The sequence below is a fragment of the Clarias gariepinus genome, chromosome 13 (genome assembly GCF_024256425.1).
Source record: "Clarias gariepinus isolate MV-2021 ecotype Netherlands chromosome 13, CGAR_prim_01v2, whole genome shotgun sequence".
Classification (NCBI taxonomy): Eukaryota; Metazoa; Chordata; class Actinopteri; order Siluriformes; family Clariidae; genus Clarias; species Clarias gariepinus.
The window spans coordinates 26,380,367-26,404,342 of NC_071112.1; the positions used below are offsets into that span (position 1 = coordinate 26,380,367).

General features: G+C 40.1%; 1 protein-coding gene across 3 annotated transcripts; it reads right to left on the reverse strand.

Moving 5' to 3' along the window:
- Positions 1-2,644: 2,644 nt before the first annotated feature.
- Positions 2,645-23,523, reverse strand: fam149b1 (family with sequence similarity 149 member B1). 3 transcript variants are annotated; one of them, XM_053510009.1, is made up of 16 exons: positions 23,031-23,522; positions 18,144-18,254; positions 17,932-18,049; positions 14,183-14,313; positions 13,950-14,057; positions 11,367-11,516; positions 6,754-6,896; positions 6,064-6,203; positions 4,957-5,019; positions 4,631-4,749; positions 4,352-4,537; positions 4,088-4,211; positions 3,904-4,002; positions 3,601-3,682; positions 3,364-3,501; positions 2,645-3,276 (listed from the first exon to the last, which is right to left on the reverse strand). In XM_053510009.1, exons 1-16 carry the CDS (start codon positions 23,075-23,077, stop codon positions 3,206-3,208), a joined length of 1,830 nt encoding a protein of 609 aa, XP_053365984.1. In that variant the 5' UTR covers positions 23,078-23,522; the 3' UTR covers positions 2,645-3,205. The 3 variants fall into 3 exon arrangements, with proteins under 3 accessions (XP_053365984.1, XP_053365983.1, XP_053365985.1); XM_053510008.1 differs by having other exon boundaries at positions 6,754-6,923; positions 23,031-23,521; XM_053510010.1 differs by lacking the exon at positions 3,904-4,002 and having other exon boundaries at positions 6,754-6,923; positions 23,031-23,523.
- Positions 23,524-23,976: the final 453 nt, after the last annotated feature.

Below are 23,976 nucleotides of genomic sequence, written 5' to 3' on the forward strand. Positions count from 1 at the left end.
TCAAGGATGATCAGGGGAAACAGGATGCGCCTGAGCTCAATTTTGCAAACTCTGTGATTACTTATGTAAAAAAAAAATTTTTTATAAATTAGCAAAAATCTCAAGTAAACTTTTTTCATGTCGTTATTATGGGATGTTTTGTGTAGAATTCTAAAGAAAAAAATTAATTCAATCCATTTCAGAATAAGGCTGTGACATAACAAAATGTGGAAAAAGTGATGCGCTGTGAATACCTTCCGGATGCACTGTATGTAGCTTCTAACACAGGCTGAATTCCAAATAGTGGTAGATTTGAGGCATGTAAATACTACAGCCTGCTGCAGGGTTAGGTTGAAACACCCCTGTGTTTTCCTGTGTTAAAAGTGGAGGATGTCTAGTGACCTTCAGTGTTCAGTATGCGCCTTATAGTACAGAGAAAACTTCAGTGCCTCCTGTCACCATATCTTTCTGTAGGCCCTTGGCAGTCAATTGAGGATTTTTCAACTCTTGCATCATCAGGAATCTGGTGGTAGAAGGTGATCGCTTCCTCTTTCTGCCACGTCCAGGTAGTGTAGCCAATGTTCCTTTAACTCTGAACTTGCAAAATATGCTTCCTACTGTATTTTTTGGAACATTTAGTACCTTTGCTCTATCTTTTATATCTTTGTCCATTTTTGTGCAAGACAATGATCTCTTTGACAACTCTCTAGGCCATTTCTGACATGCAGTCAAACATCTCCAATAATTCTCTAGTCAAGATATTGGATGTGTTCTAACCAAGTTCACCTAATTACTTGCCTCAGGCATTCTTGAGACACTATTTGATTTACAAATTAGTTTAAGGGATTTTATTCAGGTGTTAAATAATTCTGAGACTGCATTAATCACCAAAAGAGGCCATTTGTGCTAAATTTGGAGAAATCACTTATATTGGTTGTGTTTAGCTATTTAAATTGCTCTTTTTTCAGTGATTGCACAAACAGCTGCAAGTTAGTAATTTTGTCAACAAAAAAAGACAGCAAAAAAATAACAGAAAGATGCTGCTTTTTCAAACAGACAAGAGTATCGTAGCAATTTATCGCCTCTGTGTATGTATGTATGTTGTGGTGAACTTATTCAAGAGAAACTAGCATGTGAAAATGGATAAATAAGGTAATAAGGATATTAGTTTGCAGTTTGTGAATTCAATTTGATGTTGTTTGCTAGCATTAGTGTTAGATTATTCAATGCTTCTGTTGCAAGTTAGAGGATATTATGCTGTGCTTTACGCCTATCATAAAATCATGTGTAAGTAACTTGGGAAAAATGGAAAGCTACTATGCTATGTAGGGTGTAGTTACTTGTTCCATACACAAACTAGAGTCCTTGTTCATGGGTTAGAGAAAGATTTGGGATTCAGCGTTGTGTTAGAAGCTAGTTAGGGTTGTAGCTTGTGTTAGTTGTAAACCACAACAAGGACAATTCAGAGACAAAATGTTGTTTAAGAAGACAACATCAGATGTGTTTTCTTGCTTGAAGTGATTTTGTGACTGGCTTTGAATGTGGGTTTTGGCAGTAAGGAAACATCCAGAAGTGGGCAGGACAATGGCAGACAGACTATACTGCATCATGGAGGTGGTAAAAAAATTAATCAATAAAATAAAACACAATTTTGTCATTTTCCCACCTACTACGAAATGCACATCATAGTCAAGCCTTTTAAAATACAACACACATGCGCCCTTACTCTGGGTGGTGTAATCAGCAGGTTGTGTACTTACTGGCTAATTGACGCTGATTAAGTTTTCCACTTAATATTAATATTTGGTGCTGAATTACAATGGACTTTGATAGTCAATGGTATCAAAGCAATTCAGTCGTTGTCATAAAAGTATTTAAGTTTTATACTTAGTCCTGTTTGTCCTTAATTTTTTTTTTCCACCAATATAAACACAACTGTCAAACATATGACCACAGCTTATCTTATTTACATCACACCTGAGGATTGTTCTGCTTTTTTACTTGCAGTCTCTCATTCTCTCTTATTAAGCACTTTCCTTGTATGGCAGATGCTTAACATTTTAAATAAAGTAATAAATCAATAATAATAATAATAATAATAATCTAACCCCATCCTTTTTTTTTTTGGTGAGGAATCTGTAGTGTCTGTTTTATTGTTCTTGTATTTATTGTAATAAACATGTTGTAATGTAAAATTTTGGTGTCCATTCCTAATTACAGTAAGTTTGATGAAGAACAGTAGAGTGTGGAAGAATGCTGGAGGTGTTATAGTAGGTCTGTTTTTGGCAGTCTCTGAGGAAGTGGATAAATGAACCCTCAACCCAGTCACACATGCATACACAAACTGATTAAAAAAAATGAAGAAATAAAAGAATTGCTGCTTTCTGTCTGTTGCAGTGTGCAATGATACAAATCAGGAGTGAGTGGTTACTTTGACAGGCATCGAAACTTACAGAACCTTAGAGACAACACACATTAGATAAATACACTCTCAGACGCAACACAACACAGACTTGGACACAAGATAGTATCATGGTAAAGTTAATAAAATGCATGAGGGGAATGGAGGAGGAAAACTTGCAGAGATGCAGCAGACAAGCAAGAACTTGGATATGGCAAGAGAAAGGGGAAGTGGACAAATGGCAGTGAAAAAGATACTCAAAAGGAAGTTTTGAAAAGAAACTTTTATTTCATAATTTCTGCAAATTACCATTATTATTTTTGTCCTTTAAACATTAAAAGGTGGTGTATAGTATGTATGTATATTAAAAGGTCTGTGTGTATAGTATGGCTTGCAGCTCTAAGGCTTTAATCACAAAGGCTTTGTCCTGAAAAAAAAAGAAAAATCAATAAAAAAAAAGTATAATAAACCCCCCCTAGAATGCTCGTAAGTCATGTGACCTGCAGTGAGGGTGAGTTTCATTAATATCGCACTGGAACCAAAAAGGTATGAAACGATATGGCCAAAAACACTATGGCACTCTGTGTATGTGTGTGTATATGTGTATTGTTGTCTTTGGCAGTTGTACAAAAATAGGACTCTAGAAATTTTAACTACAATAATAATAATAATAATAATAATAATAATAATAATAGTAATAATAATAATAGAACAATAATAACACAAAGGTGATAGAAAATATCTGCTGAGAACTGCTCTTTCTGTGTGTGTGTGTTTGTGTGTGTGTGTGTGTGTGTGTGTGCGCGCGTGTCTGTTAAAGTCCTGTTAAGGTCTGTTGCTGCGTGTCATCAGGCCTCCTCTGCTGTGTGACTGAAGAGACACGGGAACTAGAGGAGCTAGAGAGAAAGATACACTGATAAAACCGTCCACAAAGTGATAAAAACTGTAACGAAATGTGGGGTGATAAAACATCCGTCACTGACCAGGAGGTGGGGCTCTACCCTCTAGCTCCTCCCCATCCTTACTTGGGAAGTGGTCAAGGGTATGAGTGGTATAGGACTCCAGGAAGGAAGAGCTGCTAATTCCCAAACTGATACCTGTTACACCAATACCCAAAGAATCTAAAAACACAAACACAAGGAGAGGATAATACCATACATGGGTTGTTATATATGTACTGGATTGGTATGGTCTTGGTTTGCATGCACGTGTGTGTGTACCTGTGCCCACAGAAGCTCTGCCTGGTTTCGCCTGTCCACTGCTGTCCAGAACAGTGAAAGAGCGGCGATGAGGTGTATCTGACTAAAACACACACACACACACACACACACACAGTCACTGCACTGATAACTCCCGCTACTCATGACAGAAGCTTGTTTTTTGACTGGGTTAAGTATTGGATGGACCTATATCATCATTAGTGGAAAAAAGATAAAGTACACGTCTGATCTGAAACTAGAAGTCACGCCTGAAACTGGAAATTGTGTGTGTGTGTGTGTGTGTGTGTGTATACACGTTTTTACCCTAAAAGTGTGTGTGGTGTTGGGTCTGGAGAAGGCCAGCAGGCTGCCAGCTTCATCTGCTACAGCACTATGAGCGCGACTAGAAGGAGCTCTGTGATGCTACACACACAAAAACTATTTTAACTTTAATCCTTGCACACCAATATGCACCACATCTGTGTGTGTGTGTGTGCACGTGTGTTACCTGAGAGAGGTGTACATGATGTCCAGAGTGTGTGTGTTCTTTGTCTGTAGTACCAATGGGGGGGAGAAGTGTGTTTCTACTGAGAGTCATTGCAGAAAAGGAAAGACGCTCACTAGCTGGGGCTCTGAAAAACACACGCACGCACGCAGAATAAATGTATGTAAGTTGGCTGCTGGCTGTGAGAAGAGGTGTTTAAAAATCAGAGTGACGGTTACAGACAGATGGGTAAACAGACAGACAGACAGACAGAGAGATGTGTCTCACAGACGTGTCCCTTTGATAACATCTTCTATGTTTCCTGCTGTGCTAGACTGGGCCAGGGGGAGGAGTGTGCGAGGAGGTAGGGGTCGTCTCCGTGATGATGGAGGAGGGCGGGGTAAAGGGGAAGGGCTTTGTTCCAGTGCGCGGTGAGAGCGGGGCTTAGAAAGGCACATCCTCTCCTCTGAGTCACTAGAGAGATAGAGAGAGATGGCATTCAGTCTGTGTCTGTGTGTGTGTGTGTGTGTGTGTGTGTGTATAAATATGTGTGTGTATGTATATTACTGTCCAGTGCGCTCCTGTGCAGTTGTGTGTCGCTGCTGGAGAGGAAGACCATGAACCACAATCAGCTCATTCAAAGTGTGATGCTGCACTGCTGCCGTTCCTGCAAATACCGGACTGGGCTGGGAAACAGAGAGAGACAAACAGTTAAATGTCTATAAATGCAGCAAGGATGTAGCAAGTTTAGGAATAATGACATGGACACACAAATTACTAATATTTATTATAATACAACTTATAGAAATACAAGTCACAGAGATGCTCTCTGTGTGTGTGTGTGTGTGTGTGTGTGTGTGTGTAGATCATTCTCTCTTAGAGCAGTTACATACAGTAGATTTTCTTCTCTGCTTTTTGGATTTCCATCTCGACTTTGAATCCCTCGTCTTTGTGCTCTTCAAAAAGAAAAAAAAAATATGAAAATGGAGAGATGGAGAGAAAATTATAGTCAGGAGAAGGAGAGTAAGACAGAGAGAGGACAAGTTGAAACAAGTGAAAGAGAATAAAAAAGTTTAATGAAGAGTCTAATACTAAAAGCAGATTGTGTGTGTGTGTGTGTGTGTGTCTACACACACACAAATCTACACTGAGACTTTATACTTGTGCATTGACGTGTCTGTCTACAATTATCCTTCCAAGCCACTAGTTGGCGGTAGGGTTTGGCGGTAGGAGTGGAGTTGGCGCTAATAGGTGTTGAACCACAGTAAGTTTTACTTAAAATGCTGCAATGCAGGTACTAGAGAAGTTTTGAACGATGGTTTGTCCAATGTTCAACTCAATAAAAAAAATGGAAGTGTAGAAGAAGCCCGAAATGCAATGCTAACCAGTGCAGTCTGGATATTATATACACTATCTGCATAGGGTGCACATAGGGTATATAATATAGGGCATTTAAATAGTAATGCAACCTGTCTGTCCGCCTGCGCCACCCGGAGACTCACGCCTGTCCGCCTGCGCCACCCAGAGACACACTCCCGTAACAACACTACACAACATAATTTCACATCTCAAGACAATAGCATCAATAATACACAACAATCTTATACAACATAACTAGAATACAACACTAAACAAAACATGGGTCAGTCTGAAGATGTTTAGAGCTCACATAGCCTGCAGCAGAGCTCCAGGACCGTCACTTTTCCCTCACACTGCACCCAAGGAGAAGTGGAGAGTTGCACTCACAACCAGTACGCACACATATGCACGCACAAACACACAGGCAAGCACAAGAAAACACACTGACTGCTCTCCACATAGTCTTTTTTTTTACTGTCCCTTTACTGATGTCGCTCTGCTTAGTGCTGTAATTCTGTAGATTTCATTCAGTCAGACATGCACAGCTCCTAACCCAAACCCCTAATCATGTGTCAGTCGTGTGTGCGCGCGTGTGTTTGAGGCATGGAGGTGTTTCATCAACAGTACTGTAGTGCACTAACCAGAGTGTTCAAGGTGTTAGGCGTGTCCTGCGGCACAGGACTGAGGCGTGGCAGAGTACTGGAAGTGCTGGACTTTAGCCCTGAGAGATTATGGGATTGATTATGAGCTGGACTGAGAGATGCTGAACTCTTCTCCTCATCTGGAGGAAAAACACATCACCAAATGATTTGTCATTACTTGGTTTCAAAATGAATTAGTTTTATTTATTGTGATATTGTGGAAAAAGAAAGAAAAAAATAAGAAAAAGAAAGATGGGACTCTGAGGCATAGGATCAGTTGCTAATTTCACTGTTTTGGCTTTCTAAACACAGATTAAGGGGCATTCCGTACCGCATGCTTTTTATTATTTGCCTGATTAGGTATTACTCCAGCAGTTCTATGTCTGACTTACTCACTCCACCTCTCTCTGGTCTCATTCTAAATCACAGTACTGCACTTGAATCCCAGCTCAAACAAATTTAGATCTTTTATAAATCTGCTCCTGCTGTAAACACCTTACACTACAGTATAGCAGGCCCCTGGGCATGTTACTGCTTCAGCGCCTCATCTTTTGCCATGGTGTCTCTCTCATTCGGGTTATAACAAGAATGTAATAAATACTAAAAAATAGGATTCAAACTTTTGCCTACTTGCTATAGGTTTTTTTTTTAAATACAAAATGTATGTGTGTATAAGAGAGACAGATCTACCTGAGCTGCATCCCTCCCACAGTCTTATCAGAAGCTGCTCCATGCAGCCAATCATCTCCTTCCACACATCATCAAACAGGAAGTCAATCACCGCTTCCCTCCGGCAGCGATATGGAGATACGGGTGGCAAAGAGTGTGTCCTCCTATTTACACATACACACTCATCATCACTGCAGACATGCGCACAAACAAACACACAAATATTGCTCAGCATGTCCTCTTATTCTGACCCACACATCACCACTGCACACAAAATGTCATGAGGGAGGGGCAATCCTGGACCACTATTTCGGAAATGGGTCATCATATTGAAAGAAATACCAACAACTGAGGCAGTCATGGTTCATTAAATAATTTACACAAAATCTTGTAGTTCAGATTTTTTTTACAGAATTAGATAAATATTTTAACTTTGAAACACTAATGATTATTAAGGATAGGGACAAGGGATAGGGATTTTACAAACCTTTATATTTGTTTTAAAGAAATTTGATGGTATTGAAATGAAAATAATAAATTCTGAGTATATAAATGCAAAGTTTGCTTTAAAAGTCTGAATACTGCAGGACTGTAAAAAACATCAAAGGTGCCGTTTATTAAATACACAATACACAACTTCTCTACATTCCTCTGCTGTATAACACAATCACTTATTATAAAACAACTGTAGCTTTATTTAACATTAATTGTAGTCTCTGTTTACTAAGGTCTTTAACTGTTGTTTTAACAGTTTTTTTATGCTATGCACAAAGTGTTTGTGTGCTATGCTGCTTTATCAAGTGCAAATCTACAGTTTATGTTTTATTGTGTGTATTTATGATTTAACTATATAAAAATAATTATTGTCTTTAAATCAATGGACATGTACATACTTATTTTTCTTAGTTTGTTCTCTCTGTCTCTATAGGTAGTTAGGTAATTTAACAATTTACATTTTTATATAAATTCTCTTTCTGAATAGTTTGTTGGGGATTTTAATTTTAGCATTAATAACAATTATATAATATATATAATATAATTATTACTTTATGTAAATAACAACATACAGAGAAGGTAATAAAAAGTTGCATTGTGTCTTTGTAGATTTAGAGAAAGCGTACAACAGGGTGCCGAGAGAGGAGCTGTGGTGTTGTATGAGGAAGTCTGGAGTGGCAGAGAAGTATGTTAGAGTGGTGCAGGACATGTATGAGAGCTGTAAGACAGTGGTGAGATGTGCTGTAGGTGTGACAGAAGAGTTCAAGGTGGAGGTGGGTCTGCATCAAGGCTCTAAGCCCCTTTTTCTTTGCTCTGGTGATGGACAGGATGACAGATGAGGTTAGACAGGAGTCTCCATGGACTATGATGTTTGCACATGACATTGTGCTTTGTAGCGAGAGCAGGGAACAGGTGGAAGAAAATTTGGAGAGGTGGAGGTATGCTCTGGAAAGCAGAGGAATGAAGGTTAGCCGCAGTAAGATGGAATATGTGTGTGTGTGAATGAGAGGAACCCAAGAGGAATGGTGAGGATACAGGGAGCAGAGGTAAAGAAGGTGCAGGACTTTAAGTACTTAGGTCCAGAGCAACAGAGAGTGTGGAAATAAGGTGAAGAGGCGGGTACAGCCAGGTTGGAATGGGTGGAGAAAAGTTTCAGGTGTGTTGTGCTATTGCAGAGGGACAAAACATCTAACGTGGGTTGTCAGAGGGACAACCTACGTTAGATGTTTTGGAGATAAAGTCAGAGAGGCCAGATTGAGGTGGTTTGGACATTTTCAGAGGAGAGATGGTGAACATATCGGTAGAAGGATGCTGAGGTTGGAACTGACAGGCAGGAGGTCTAGAGGAAGACCAAAGAGGAAATTTATGGATGCAGTGAGAGAGAACATCAAGTTAGTTGGTGTGAGAGAAGAGGATGCAGAGGATAGGGTTAGATGGAGGCAGATGATTTGCTGTGGCGACTCCTGAAAGGGAACAGCCGAAAGACAAAGAAGTAGTAAATAACTTAACATGTTAATATAGACACTCAACAAAAATATAAACGCAACACCTTTGTTTCTGCTCCGATTTTTCATGAGATGGACTTAAAGATCTAAAATTCATTCCAGATACACAATAATACTATTTCTCTCAAACATTGTTTAGAAATCAGTCTAAATATGTGATAGTGAGCATTTCTGCTTTGCTGAGATAATCCATCCCACCTCACAGGTGTGCCACATCAAGATGCTGATCTGACATCATAAGTAGTGCACAGGTGTACCTTATACTGCCCACAATAAAAGGCCACCCTGGAATGTGCAGTTTTTTGCTTTATTGGGGGTCTGGGGACTCAGAACCGGTCAGTATCTGGTGTGACCACCATTTGCCTCATGCAGTGCAACACATCTTCTTCGCACAGAGTTTATCAGATTGTCAATTGTGGCCTGTGGAATGTTAGTCCACTCCTCTTCAATGGCTGTGCGAAGTTGTTGGATATTAGTGGGAACTGGTACACGCTGTCGTATACGCCGGTCAAGCACATCCCAAACATGCTCAACGGGTGACATGTCCGGTGAGTATGCTGGCCATGCAAGAACTGGGACATTTTCGGCTTCCAAGAACTGTGTACAGATCCTTGCAACATGAGGCCGTGCATTATCTTGCTGAAACATGAGGTGATGTTCATGGATGTATGGCACAACAATGGGCCTCAGGATCTCATCACGGTATCTCTGTGCATTCAAAATGCCATCAATAAAATGTACCCGTGTTCTTCGTCCATAACAGATGCCTGCCCATACCATAACCCCACCACCACCATGGGCCACTCGATCCACAACACTGACATCAGCAAACCGCTCACGCACACGACGCCACATACGCTGTCTGCCATCTGCCCTGAACAATGTAAACCGAGATTCATCCGTGAAGAGAACACCTCTCCAACGTGCCAGACGCCATCGAACGTGAGCATTTGCCCACTCAAGTCTGTTACGGCGACGAGCTGGAGTCAGGTCAAGACCCCGATGAGGACGATGAGCATGCAGTTGAGCTTCCCTGAGACGGTTTCTGACAGTTTGTGCAGAAATTGTTTGGTTATGCAAACCAATTGTTTCAGCAGCTGTCTGAGTGGCCGGTCTCAGACGATCTTGGAGGTGAACCTGCTGAATGTGGAGGTCCTGGGCTGGTGTGGTTACACGTGGTCTGCGGTTCTGAGGCCGGTTGGATGTACTGCCATATTCTCTGAAACGCCTTTGGAGACGGCTTATGGTGGAGAAATGAACATTCAATGCACGAGCAACAGATCTGGTTGACATTTCTGCTGTCAGCATGCCAATTGCACGCTCCCCCTTGTGGAATCTGTGGCATTTTGCTGTGAGACAAAACTGCACATTCCAGGGTGGCCTTTTATTGTGGGCAGTACACCTGTGCACTACTCATGATGTCAGATCAGCATCTTGATGTGGCACACCTGTGAGGTAGGATGAATTATCTTAGCAAAGCAGAAGTGCTCACTATCACACATTTAGACTGATTTGTGAACAATGTTTGAGAGAAATGGTAATATTGTGTATCTGGAATGAATTTTAGATCTTTAAGTCCATCTCATAAAAAAATCAGAGCAGAAACAAGGGTGTTGCGTTTATATTTTTGTTGAGTGTATATTATATTATATATATATATATATATATATATTGTTCAATATAGGTTTTTGTTAAGACTTTCCCTACCTTATTTTTAATAATTACATAATGCATATTAAATGCTTTAATATTATACTAATAACTTGTATCTGGAATGTATGTTGAGATCAAATACCAATCTACATAAAAAAAAAAAAAATTCTATTCTGACTGACCTACCTTTAAAAAACTATTTTTCAAAACAGGATTAATAGGAAACAGATTTTATTGCATAGGACATGCATCATATGATAGGCTGCAGGGAATGCCCTTCAAAAAAGAGCATCAGGAATGTCTCAAAAATTCAGATACAAATGCAGGGATCTTCACAAATGTTGAGAGGCTTATAAATGCAAATTATATCTGTAAATCACGTTACATTAATTATGTAATATAGTTTAAATCATGTATTTAATGTGAAACTAAGAAACAAACAGCAGAATTTCATTTATGTCGCTGAAAATATAAAAATATGACAAGGAATAATGTTAACAATATAAATGAAGCAAAAACAAGCCTCTAAATGCAGCTCCAGAGCAATTGAATCAGCCATTCAGAAATAAGGCAGTCAGAATATACCCTTCCCAGTCTCTTGGCCGGTAATATCCTACCCCCAGTATGTAACTGGATGGAATTGTGACAATTATTATGGTGTCACAAAGCAAACAAAGCTTTACAAGTTAGAGCACAATTGTTTTTGATTGTTGTTGAAGCTTGATTTTTACCTTCAGTGCGCTTTCAAATTTTACCTGCAAAAGATACAGAATTCAACTTCATAGAAGCAGCTTGCACTTTTTTTGAGAATTTAACATTTGAAATTTTATCTAAATAGTTAAAGTGTGGATTGATTCTAAATAGAAAACCGACTGATTCAATTAACTTAAGTGCCTGACAAAAGAAAATTGCACAGCACTTCTGCGCACCCACGCACACACACATTACTTAGCATGTTTTCCTCTTCACACACACACTTACAGATCCCTCCAGTCGAAGGCCAGGTATTCCTCGATCAGTCCTTCTTCTTCCTCAATTAGTCTATGTAACTTGTCTTCATGAGAACTACAGGAGTCAGCAATGTGTGCCACCTCCATACACAGTGCAGCACTATGTCCCTGCACACACAGCCTGATGCGCATACAAAACACACACAGAATAAATGTATGTAAGTTAGTTGCTGTGCAAATCATGTGCTTTATTGACATGCCTTGCTGTGACTTATTGGCTTAAAGACTATTGTTATTATACATTATTGTAATAGAAAATTACACCGTGGCGAAGTGATTAGTACTGTTGCCTTGCATCTCGATTTCTGCCTAGGGTCTGTGTGCATGTCCACACACAGTCCAAAGACTGATAAAGATACTGTAACTAGCATTTCCAAATTGCCCGTAGTGTGTGTGTGGGTGTGTGTCCTGAGATAGACTGACCCTATACAGTACAAGTTGTATAAAAATTTCAGTCAATTCAGTCAATGCACAAGGCAGCCAAACTTCTCTGTCTACATCAACTGAATAGCAACCTTAAACATTACAGCACAGTGGAGACAATAGAACAGCTGTGAGCACGCAGGTACACGTGGTGCTAGTCAAGGTACACTGGCACCTGCAGAAATACAGTAATGAGTGCACAAAAACACACAAACACACACTAGGGCTGCAAATAATTACTATTTTGATAACTGATTAAACAAGTGGCACAATTACTCAATACCACTTATTTAGCTACAGTGCTGTGAAAAAATATTTGTCCGTTCCTAGTTTTTTTGGATATTTGTCACACCAAAATGATTAGGATCATCAAACTAATTTTAATATTACACAAAGATAACACAAGTACAGTGGAACCTAGGATTAAGAGCATAATTTGTATCATAATAAATAATGGAAACTCAAATTATTGTTTCCATAGCCCCCCAAAAAAATAATTCATAAAAATAATTCATACAAAATATAATGTAAAAATAAAACAAATTAACCTGCACTTTACCCTTGAAAAAAGTAAATTGGAAAATTAACAAGAACCATGTCTAATGACACTCGAGTGTATTTATTTCACTTTAAAAGGTTTATTGAGGAGAACTGGAATTAAAATCCTTATTCATAGGTATGAATTCTTTTCAACTTACCTGACTTTCATGTATTGGCCACAGCCCCACCAGCAAAAAGTTTTTTCCTCTGATTCTAGTGGCTGTTTTGCTTGAGTTAGCAGTGAAATGTTCCCACACTTAAGACATTTTTGCTCATGAAGGTGTTTTTTAATACATTATTACTCACTTCACATGTCAGAACTATCACAGTTCTCATAAGACACACGATGATGTCTTCAACAAATAGAACATTCAATTCATTGCCAATTGATATGATAATTGATTTTAGTCACCAATATAGTTTAATCATTTGCACCCCAGCACACAGTCACTCTAACAGTCACTCTCTCACACTAACACACACAATAGTGTTAATTTTGTAAACGAAAATAATAATGAAAAATATTAGTTTACCTAATGACGTAAATCAGCATGCAATATTGTTGACCGAAAAAAAAAAAAACAAGACTAAAACATGGTTTAAAAAAATAAAAAATAATAAAACATCTGTCTTTATTTTCGTCAACATATAATTTTCGCCACAATCCGCTGCGATACGGTGTTCATTCATTATAGCATAAGCAGAGGTATTTTCCAGGTCATCGCGTACGGTGTATAATGAGTAGTTTGCATGCGCAGTGACGGGGTGTTACAAGCTCAGGCATCTTTAACTCTTTGTCATGACAGCAGTATTACTCAGACGAAAGAGAATAGATGTTATCTGGGCCCATTTTCTTCATACTTTGAAGAAAGCAGAGAAAAAAAGCTCATATGTAGCAATATCGGAGGAGAAAGTGTGGGCACACAATTGTTGGAAAAAATACCACAAACCTGAAGAGACGCATTAAGACATACTATAAAGATCATCAATTTTTACAGCCTATCTGTGGTAATTATGTTACCGCGTTAATGTGATGCATTTTATTTCATTTTATAGTTAAACCGTTGCCAAAAACATTAAGCTTACAGGTTAGCAAATGATTGCGACCCATCGGAGCTGCAGTATATCAGTCCAAGTGTGTAAAAAAAAAAAAAATTCTAACTATGTATTGTCCATACTGCTCCTATTGTTTTGTAGTTACAAATATGTACATGCAGCAGCTGTTGTGGTGGTTAAAATAAATATCATTGAAAACATCAGATGATAAGAAACATTTTAAATGTTAAGATAATTATTTTGTGAAAAACCTTAAAAAATGGTTTTGGCTAAACTAGATTGACTGTAGGGTTATTAATAATAATCTTATTGCTAAAATTTTACATTTTCGAATACTTACGGGTTCCTTTGACTAAAACTAGACTAAAATGGCCAGACTTTTAGTTGACTAAACAAAATTAGGATATGATTGACAAAATATGATGAAAAACTAACAGGGACATTTATCCAGAAACTAAAGACTAAAACTGAATATAGCTGACAAAGTTAACACACACTAACATGCATACAATTGCTTACACACATCCTCACTCACTCATTGCCGGTGCTTTGTACGCGAGTCCCCAAACTGCTGTTTTGAGATGACACGGAAAACCACTGAAAGCCTTCATCTGTAGGACACATCAACTGCTTTCCCAGAATCCTTACACACACAGACAGAGTTAGTAATGTTAATGTACACAAAATACTGTACAGTGTGTGTTTCTCTGCATGTGTGTAGTGATAATGCGTGTGAAATTAGCGTGGGTAAGGTAGTGGTGTGTATACCGTAGATGAGGGAATCTTGATGTCCATATTTTACACTCATCCTGCTGCACACCTCCTTTCCCCTCATATAGCTCCTCATCTATCTCCTCAAACAGCAGCTGGACTTGACGAGATGCCGCTTTATCAAACTCCTACACACACACACACACACACACAAAAAAAAACACACACACAAATATTTGTCCAGTTCCTAATTCCTTTTCTCCTTTGCATATTTATTACACTTCAATGATTTAAATCAAACTAATTTTAATATTATACAAAGATAACCCAAGAAAAAAAATGCCGTTTTTAAATGAAGATATCATTTCTTTTTGGGAAAAAAGCTATTGTTCCCAAACTTGTCATTGTTCCCAACTTGCTTAACCATAACTAAACTGTGATTTTTAGAAAGCTGAGTTAAATTTCACTTGCCACACCCAGGCCTAATAACTGCCAGACCTCATAAATCAAGAAATTAATCTGTCTAAAAGTGATGTATGTCAAAAGCAACACAATTTAAAGAGATTCAAGAACAGATGAGAAAGAATGTCATTGACTGGAATGTTCATCAGTCTGGAAGGGATTACAAGACCATTATCCATACAAGGGGTCTCACTTTACCATAAACTGTGTCTAGTACAGTGGTAGTAGTAGTAGTAGTAGTACACAGTAGTAGTACACATTTTCTGTCATTCCCCACTTAAGGCAGTGGGCGACTTTTCAAGCCCCACTTGTCAACAAAATGATAACTAAAACGGCCAAGCGTACTATTTATTGAAAAATCAATTTCTAAACCAGTAAGATCAAATAACACCCAGTTCAAAACAGATAAAATACACGTGCAATTGTTATAACAGGCTTTGTCACTTATCTAGAGCTTTCTTTCAAAAAAGTTAAGTGGCTTATTAACGTGACTGGGGTGTGTTGTCTCTAAGTGTCTTCCTACTTTGTTGGGTCTCATGCTGTCTGCTGCCAGCGGTTTAAGACACAAAACACACAGAGGTCTCTCCTCTGCCCCTATCCCCACCTTGAATCCAAGCGCAACATAGGCTTCATTCCTTTCGGCTGGATTTTTGGTTGATTAGGCTGATAGGGCTGAATCACCTGCTGAATCACCTGCTTACACGTAACAAATGTATCCATTGATGTTATTATGCTCACTACATACAGTACGCTACTGTGTTATTGTCTAAAATGCCCCCGACCTAGGCCACGGATTGCCCACCTAAATTCATAGGTTTATGGTTAAAAAATTACAAATTATAACAAATGAATTTAATTATAAAGTAAGCAATATAAAATATAAAAAAATATATATTTTTTTCATATACTACATGTATATTTTTATATTGCTTATTTTATAATAAAAATCGTTTCCTGTAATTTTTCACCACAAACAATATTTATTTAGTGTAATTTGTGATAAATAATTAGTTATTTGTACATTGACAAACCCCTGCAAAATAAATGTGCCATAAAATAATCATTTTTGGGGATTTGTATTAATCGTCTCGAAGTGTGTCACGTGCCTAGGGTTAATTATAATAGTAATAATATATTTGATTATAATAAACCTTTGAATGTATGTCCTAATATAATATTTGATAGAGATTATGTAGGAGGGCAATCCGTGGCAGGGGGGCATTTTAGCCAATAACACCTGTTTGTGTCCGCGGTAAAGTTAGTTTGATATTCGCATCTCCGAATTCAATAGCTGCGTGAATAAACCCGCAAAAAAGATACCCACATATATTTCCTCTCTGCATTGTCTTTAAGCTACATCCGCCTTAAATTATACATGTTTAAAAGCATAAACACCATTATTCTATACGGCGCAACAAATAATTTAGGGATCATCGCAAAATACCGCACAGCAACAAAAAGCGTAGAACGATATTGATCTTCCCTTCTGTTCAGCGCCTGAAAGATCAAAAAGCAACTTTGTTGCCACACTGGAAACTAGAAATGCCAGACTAGTACTGCCTGATAAAATATATATATATTTTTTTTTTACAAAAATACAGAAACATCAGCATAGACATTGGAATAAATGAAATTACATATATAATACCGAATGTTTCCTTATATATTGTTCCTCTGCAATTAACATGCCGACATTAAACCGTTATTGTTGCACTATGGTTCCACTTTTTCTCTGATGTTATTGTATTGTATTGTATATTGCATGTATTAATGATTCATTTCTTTTGGAGTGAGTGTTTAGTTTCGAGTGTCCGATCTTTATTGTCAATAAAGAAAAGCATAAATTAGAATAGGTACAGTGAAACCTCGGATTACGAGCATAATTCGTTCCGGAAGCGGGCTTGTTTTCCAAAACACTCGTAAACCGAATTTAATTTTCCCATAGGAAATAATTGAAACTTAAATTGTTCGTTCTTCAGCCCAAAAAAATAAATACATAAATGTAATTAATACAAAATATAAAGTAAAAATAAAACAAATTAACCTGTACTTTACCTTAAAAAAATATATAAATAAATCCCGACAGATAAGTGTTTTCATTTGTGCACACACACACACACAATGTGGGGAAGCTGTAAAGCCTGACCCTGCTGGGTCTTAGTGCTTGCAGTGTTTTTGAGTGTGCGTGTGTGTGTTTGTGTCTGTGTAAGGCAGAGAGTTTGTGTGTTTGTTTGGCAACCTGGGAGAAGGGGGCCGTAAACGCGAGCGAGCCCCCCTTCAGCCCTCCTTCTCTCAAGTTGCCAAACAAACACACAAACTCCTCTCTGTTGCGATTGTTTTCAAAGGTGAGGAGCTGTTTAATTTGTTTTTTTGTTGTTGTTTTACTTTACAGCAGTGATCCTGTTAGTATGCGCTCACATGAGTGTGACTAGGAATGTTCCTTGCTAATTTTTAAACGGTTTTAAAAACGGTCTATCCGTTAATGTGTGTGTGTGTGTGTGTGTGTGTGTGTGTGTGCGCACGCACATTACATTTGGGCATTTGGCAGACGCTCTTATCCAGAGCGACTTACAATTTTTACCTAATTATACATCTGATGTTAAGGGGTAAAGGGCCTTGCTCAAGGGCCCAACAGTGGCAACTTGGTGGTTGTGGGGTTTGAACCTGGGATCTTCCGAACCATAATCCAATGCCTTAACCACTAAGCTACCTCCGGCCCACACACAGTGTGTTCTGCAATTGTTATATGTAAACTGCGGCTCGTTTGTATCTGCAGAAATTTGTAACTCGGGGACTACCTGTAAAGCATATATATGGCTTGGAATTCGGCAGTACAGAGTGACATCCTTTTTTTCCAATCAATATGCTTGGGCAGCCCACCCAGGTATACTATATGTGTGTATGTGTGTGTGTGTGTGTGTGTGTGTGTGTGTGACCCAAAGGCATAATATGGGACCCTAAGGCATTGCCATGCGTTAATCTATTATGGTTCTCCCTGTGCACAAAACAGGTGACGGGTATAGAAGTGAACTTCTGTTACACATTTCTATACATGATTTCAGGATGCAATTAAGCAGGCATGGATTGAGCGAGTGACACCAGAGTTCTACGGATATCTTTTTCGATTTTCACTCAGCCAGATCCTGCAGGTTTTCAAAAATAATAATTCACAAATAATGAATTACACAGGAATTTCATTGCATAAAAAGAATTCTTATTATTATCTTGACTGTCCTTACTGAAAAAAAGGACATTCAAAAAACAACAATGTCTTAAAGAATTTTAAGTACACGTGTATCTATGTATACATGCCTATTATGTAATTGTGTTTGTATGTGACTCACATCATAAGCCCAGGAGTAGACAGAGCTGCGTTCAGTGCTCACTTCTGTTCCTGTGCAACTGTCAATCTCAGACCAAGCACTGCTCGTCTCCACAGCAACCACTGATGGACACACCGACCTTTTTGAAAGAATAAGTAATATGAGCCATAGAGAAAGGGAGAGAGAGAGCGAAATCACAAGAAGGAAAAGCAGACAGACTGGTGTATGGTTACCTGTTACAGGTGGATGCAACTTGCTGTAGTGTCCTTGACTGAGGCCTGTCCTCTGACTCTGCCTCCTCAGGAGGGGGGTGTTGATCAAAGGCAGTGTGTGAAACCCCACGACTAAAAACACACAAACGCGCACACAGAGCTATGTATTCATAACAATGTGACAGGACATACACATATCCACAGTTGAATATTCTGTAAGAAGCACAATCAAGATGTTAGGGCTGACATTAACACACACACACACACACACACACACACACACACACACACACACAGATGTTAGGGCTGACATTAACACACACGGATGTTAGGGCTGACATTAACACACACGGATGTTAGGGCTGACATTAACACACACGGATGTTAGGGCTGACATTAACACACACACACACACACTGATGTTAGGGCTGACATTAAGACACACACACACACACACACTGATGTTAGGGCTGACATTAACTCACACACACACTGATGTTAGGGCTGACATTAAGACACACACACACACTGATGTTAGGGCTGACATTAACACACACACACACACACACACACACACACACACACACTAATGTTAGGGCTGACATTAACACACACACACACACTGATGTTAGGGCTGACATTAAGACACACACACACACACTGATGTTAGGGCTGACATTAACACACACACACACACTGATGTTAGGGCTGACATTAACACACACACACACTGATCTTAGGGCTGACATTAACACACACACTGATCTTAGGGCTGACATTAACACACACACACACACACACACACTGATCTTAGGGCTGATATTAACACACACACACACTGACGTTAGGGCTGACATTAACACACACACACACACACACACACACTGATGTTAGGGCTGACATTAACACACACACACACACACACACATGTTAGGGCTGACATTAACACACACACACACACTGATCTTAGGGCTGACATTAACACACACACACACACACTGATCTTAGGGCTGACATTAACACACACACACACACACACACACACACACACACTGACGTTAGGGCTGACATTAACACACACACACACACACTGAGGTGTTAGGGCTGACATTAACACACACACACACACACTGATGTTAGGGCTGACATTAAGACACACACACACACACTGATGTTAGGGCTGACATTAACACACACACACACACACACACACACACACACACACACTGATCTTAGGGCTGATATTAACACACACACACACACACACTGACGTTAGGGCTGACATTAACACACACACACACACACACACACACACACACACTGATGTTAGGGCTGACATTAACACACACACACACACACACACACACACTGATCTTAGGGCTGACATTAACACACACACACACACACACACACACACTGATGTTAGGGCTGACATTAACACACACACACACACACACACACACACACATGTTAGGGCTGACATTAACACACACACACACACTGATCTTAGGGCTGACATTAACACACACACACACACACACACTGATCTTAGGGCTGACATTAACACACACACACACACACACTGATCTTAGGGCTGACATTAACACACACACACACACACACACACACACACACACTGACGTTAGGGCTGACATTAACACACACACACACACACTGAGGTGTTAGGGCTGACATTAACACACACACACACACACTGATGTTAGGGCTGACATTAAGACACACACACACACACTGATGTTAGGGCTGACATTAACACACACACACACACACACACACACACACACTGATCTTAGGGCTGATATTAACACACACACACACACACACTGACGTTAGGGCTGACATTAACACACACACACACACACACACACACTAAGATCAGTGTGTGTGTGTGTGTGTGTGTGTGTGTTAATGTCAGCCCTAACATCAGTGTGTGTGTGTGTGTGTGTGTGTGTGTGTGTTAATGTCAGCCCTAACATCACACACACACACACACACTGATCTTAGGGCCGACATTAACACACACACACACACACACACACACACACTGATCTTAGGGCTGACATTAACACACACACACACACACACACACACACACACACACACACTGATCTTAGGGCTGATATTAACACACACACACACACACACACTGACGTTAGGGCTGACATTAACACACACACACACACACTGATCTTAGGGCTGATATTAACACACACACACACACACACACACACTGACGTTAGGGCTGACATTAACACACACACACACACTGATGTTAGGGCTGACATTAACACACACACACACACACACTGAGGTGTTAGGGCTGACATTAACACACACACACACACACACACACTGAGGTGTTAGGGTTGACATTAACACACACACACACACACACACACTGATCTTAGGGCTGATATTAACACACACACACACTGACGTTAGGGCTGACATTAACACACACACACACACACACACACTGATGTTAGGGCTGACATTAACACACACACACACACACATGTTAGGGCTGACATTAACACACACACACACACTGATCTTAGGGCTGACATTAACACACACACACACACACACACTGATCTTAGGGCTGACATTAACACACACACACACACACTGATCTTAGGGCTGACATTAACACACACACACACACACACACACACACACACACTGACGTTAGGGCTGACATTAACACACACACACACACACTGAGGTGTTAGGGCTGACATTAACACACACACTGATGTTAGGGCTGACATTAAGACACACACACACACACTGATGTTAGGGCTGACATTAACACACACACACACACACACACACACACACACACACACACACTGATCTTAGGGCTGATATTAACACACACACACACACACACTGACGTTAGGGCTGACATTAACACACACACACACACACACACACACACACTAAGATCAGTGTGTGTGTGTGAGTGTGTGTGTGTGTGTTAATGTCAGCCCTAACATCAGTGTGTGTGTGTGTGTGTGTGTGTGTGTGTTAATGTCAGCCCTAACATCACACACACACACACACACTGATCTTAGGGCCGACATTAACACACACACACACACACACACACACACTGATCTTAGGGCTGACATTAACACACACACACACACACACACACACACACACACACACTGATGTTAGGGCTGACATTAACACACACACACACACACACACACACATGTTAGGGCTGACATTAACACACACACACACACTGATCTTAGGGCTGACATTAACACACACACACACACACACACTGATCTTAGGGCTGACATTAACACACACACACACACACACACACACTGACGTTAGGGCTGACATTAACACACACACACACACACACTGAGGTGTTAGGGCTGACATTAAGACACACACACACACACTGATGTTAGGGCTGACATTAACACACACACACACACACACACACACACACTGATCTTAGGGCTGATATTAACACACACACACACACACACTGACGTTAGGGCTGACATTAACACACACACACACACACACACACACACACTAAGATCAGTGTGTGTGTGTGTGTGTGTGTGTGTGTGTTAATGTCAGCCCTAACATCAGTGTGTGTGTGTGTGTGTGTGTGTGTGTGTTAATGTCAGCCCTAACATCACACACACACACACACACTGATCTTAGGGCCGACATTAACACACACACACACACACACACACACACTGATCTTAGGGCTGACATTAACACACACACACACACACACACACACACACACACACACACACTGATGTTAGGGCTGACATTAACACACACACACACACACACACACACATGTTAGGGCTGACATTAACACACACACACACACTGATCTTAGGGCTGACATTAACACACACACACACACTGATCTTAGGGCTGACATTAACACACACACACACACACACACTGATCTTAGGGCTGACATTAACACACACACACACACACACACACACACACACACTGACGTTAGGGCTGACATTAACACACACACACACACACTGAGGTGTTAGGGCTGACATTAACACACACACACACACACTGATGTTAGGGCTGACATTAAGACACACACACACACACTGATGTTAGGGCTGACATTAACACACACACACACACACACACACACACACTGATCTTAGGGCTGATATTAACACACACACACACACACACTGACGTTAGGGCTGACATTAACACACACACACACACACACACACACACTGTGTGTGTGTTAATGTCAGCCCTAACATCAGTGTGTGTGTGTGTGTGTGTGTGTGTGTGTGTGTGTTAATGTCAGCCCTAACATCACACACACACACACACACTGATCTTAGGGCCGACATTAACACACACACACACACACACACACACACTGATCTTAGGGCTGACATTAACACACACACACACACACACACACACACACACACACACACTGATCTTAGGGCTGATATTAACACACACACACACTGACGTTAGGGCTGACATTAACACACACACACACACACTGATCTTAGGGCTGACATTAACACACACACACACACACACACACACACACACACACTGATCTTAGGGCTGATATTAACACACACACACACACACACACACACTGACGTTAGGGCTGACATTAACACACACACACACACTGATGTTAGGGCTGACATTAACACACACACACACACACACTGAGGTGTTAGGGCTGACATTAACACACACACACTGAGGTGTTAGAGCTGACATTAACACACACACACACACACACACACTGAGGTGTTAGGGCTGACATTAACACACACACACACACACACAGAGGTGTTAGGGTTGACATTAACACACTGATGTTCTTACACGTGCAGGTTCTGCTTCACGGCTCTGCGGCTGTATCTGGAGATCATTATCCCCGCTTCCTCCTGCTCCTCCTCGCCGTGTGTATCAGCTCTCCCCGCGGCCGCTTCTCCGCCTCCAGCTGCCGCTCCCGCATCCTCTCCGGTTTTACATCACTGAGAACTGAGTGATTGTTTGCGATAGGGCGTTAATCCGAGCTAGCGCGCTGCCTGAGTTGCTAACCTCCTTTAGCCTGCAGTGTTAGCCTGATAGACGGCTAACCGCCTGGACAGGTAATGGTCGAGCTAGCTGAGCTACAGTATATTTAGCTTCATTCTGCGTTCTGGAAACGAAAACTATTATGCTAGAGTTTATCTGAAAATCACAAAAGAGAGAATGGAAGAAAAAGAACCAGTGAATGATAGCTGCGTTTATATAACCCTGAGTAAATTAGCTTCATAACAACACTGTCATGGATACAGAGCTCTTCCAACGCACAGGTTCATGGGACATGTAGTGTTCTTCTTCTTCTTCTTCGTCGTTGTCTTTTTAATTGGCGGGTGGCAACCGGCATTTAAGGTGCATTTTCGCCACCTACTGTGCTGGAGTGTGGGCCAGAAATATAAGAATCTTATCCCGATAGAAATCATCCCAAAAAAAAGGGAAAACCTTTACTTTACCTTCTTTCTAACTTTATAATAAATTCACCAATTGATTAAATTCTTTTCATTAAACCATTTTCTTCCAAAAACTTAAACAAAGCTCCAATTATCTGCTCTCCAATTTTAAAGAGATTTTTAAGGTTCAACATGTTTTCCCCAAACTTCTTTAATTCCTCTTTTAATTTTATCCTTTTGATTTTCATATTTGACACATTCACTAAACACATGTTCAGATGATTCTTCTCCCCTTCCACAATCACGCATACCTGAAGGTTGCTTTTTCAATGAATACATAGTTTTACTTAATC

Excerpts from the sequence above, each read along its gene's own strand:
- fam149b1 (XM_053510008.1), bottom strand. The coding sequence starts at position 23,077 with ATGATCTCCAGATACAGCCGCAGAGCCGTGAAGCAGAACCTGCACGT. Across the intron at positions 4,212-4,351 it reads GTTATCAAAGGGACACGTCT|AGCCCCAGCTAGTGAGCGTC; the intron begins GTGAGACACATC and ends TGTGTTTTTCAG. Across the intron at positions 3,277-3,363 it reads GGGTAGAGCCCCACCTCCTG|CTCCTCTAGTTCCCGTGTCT; the intron begins GTCAGTGACGGA and ends CTTTCTCTCTAG.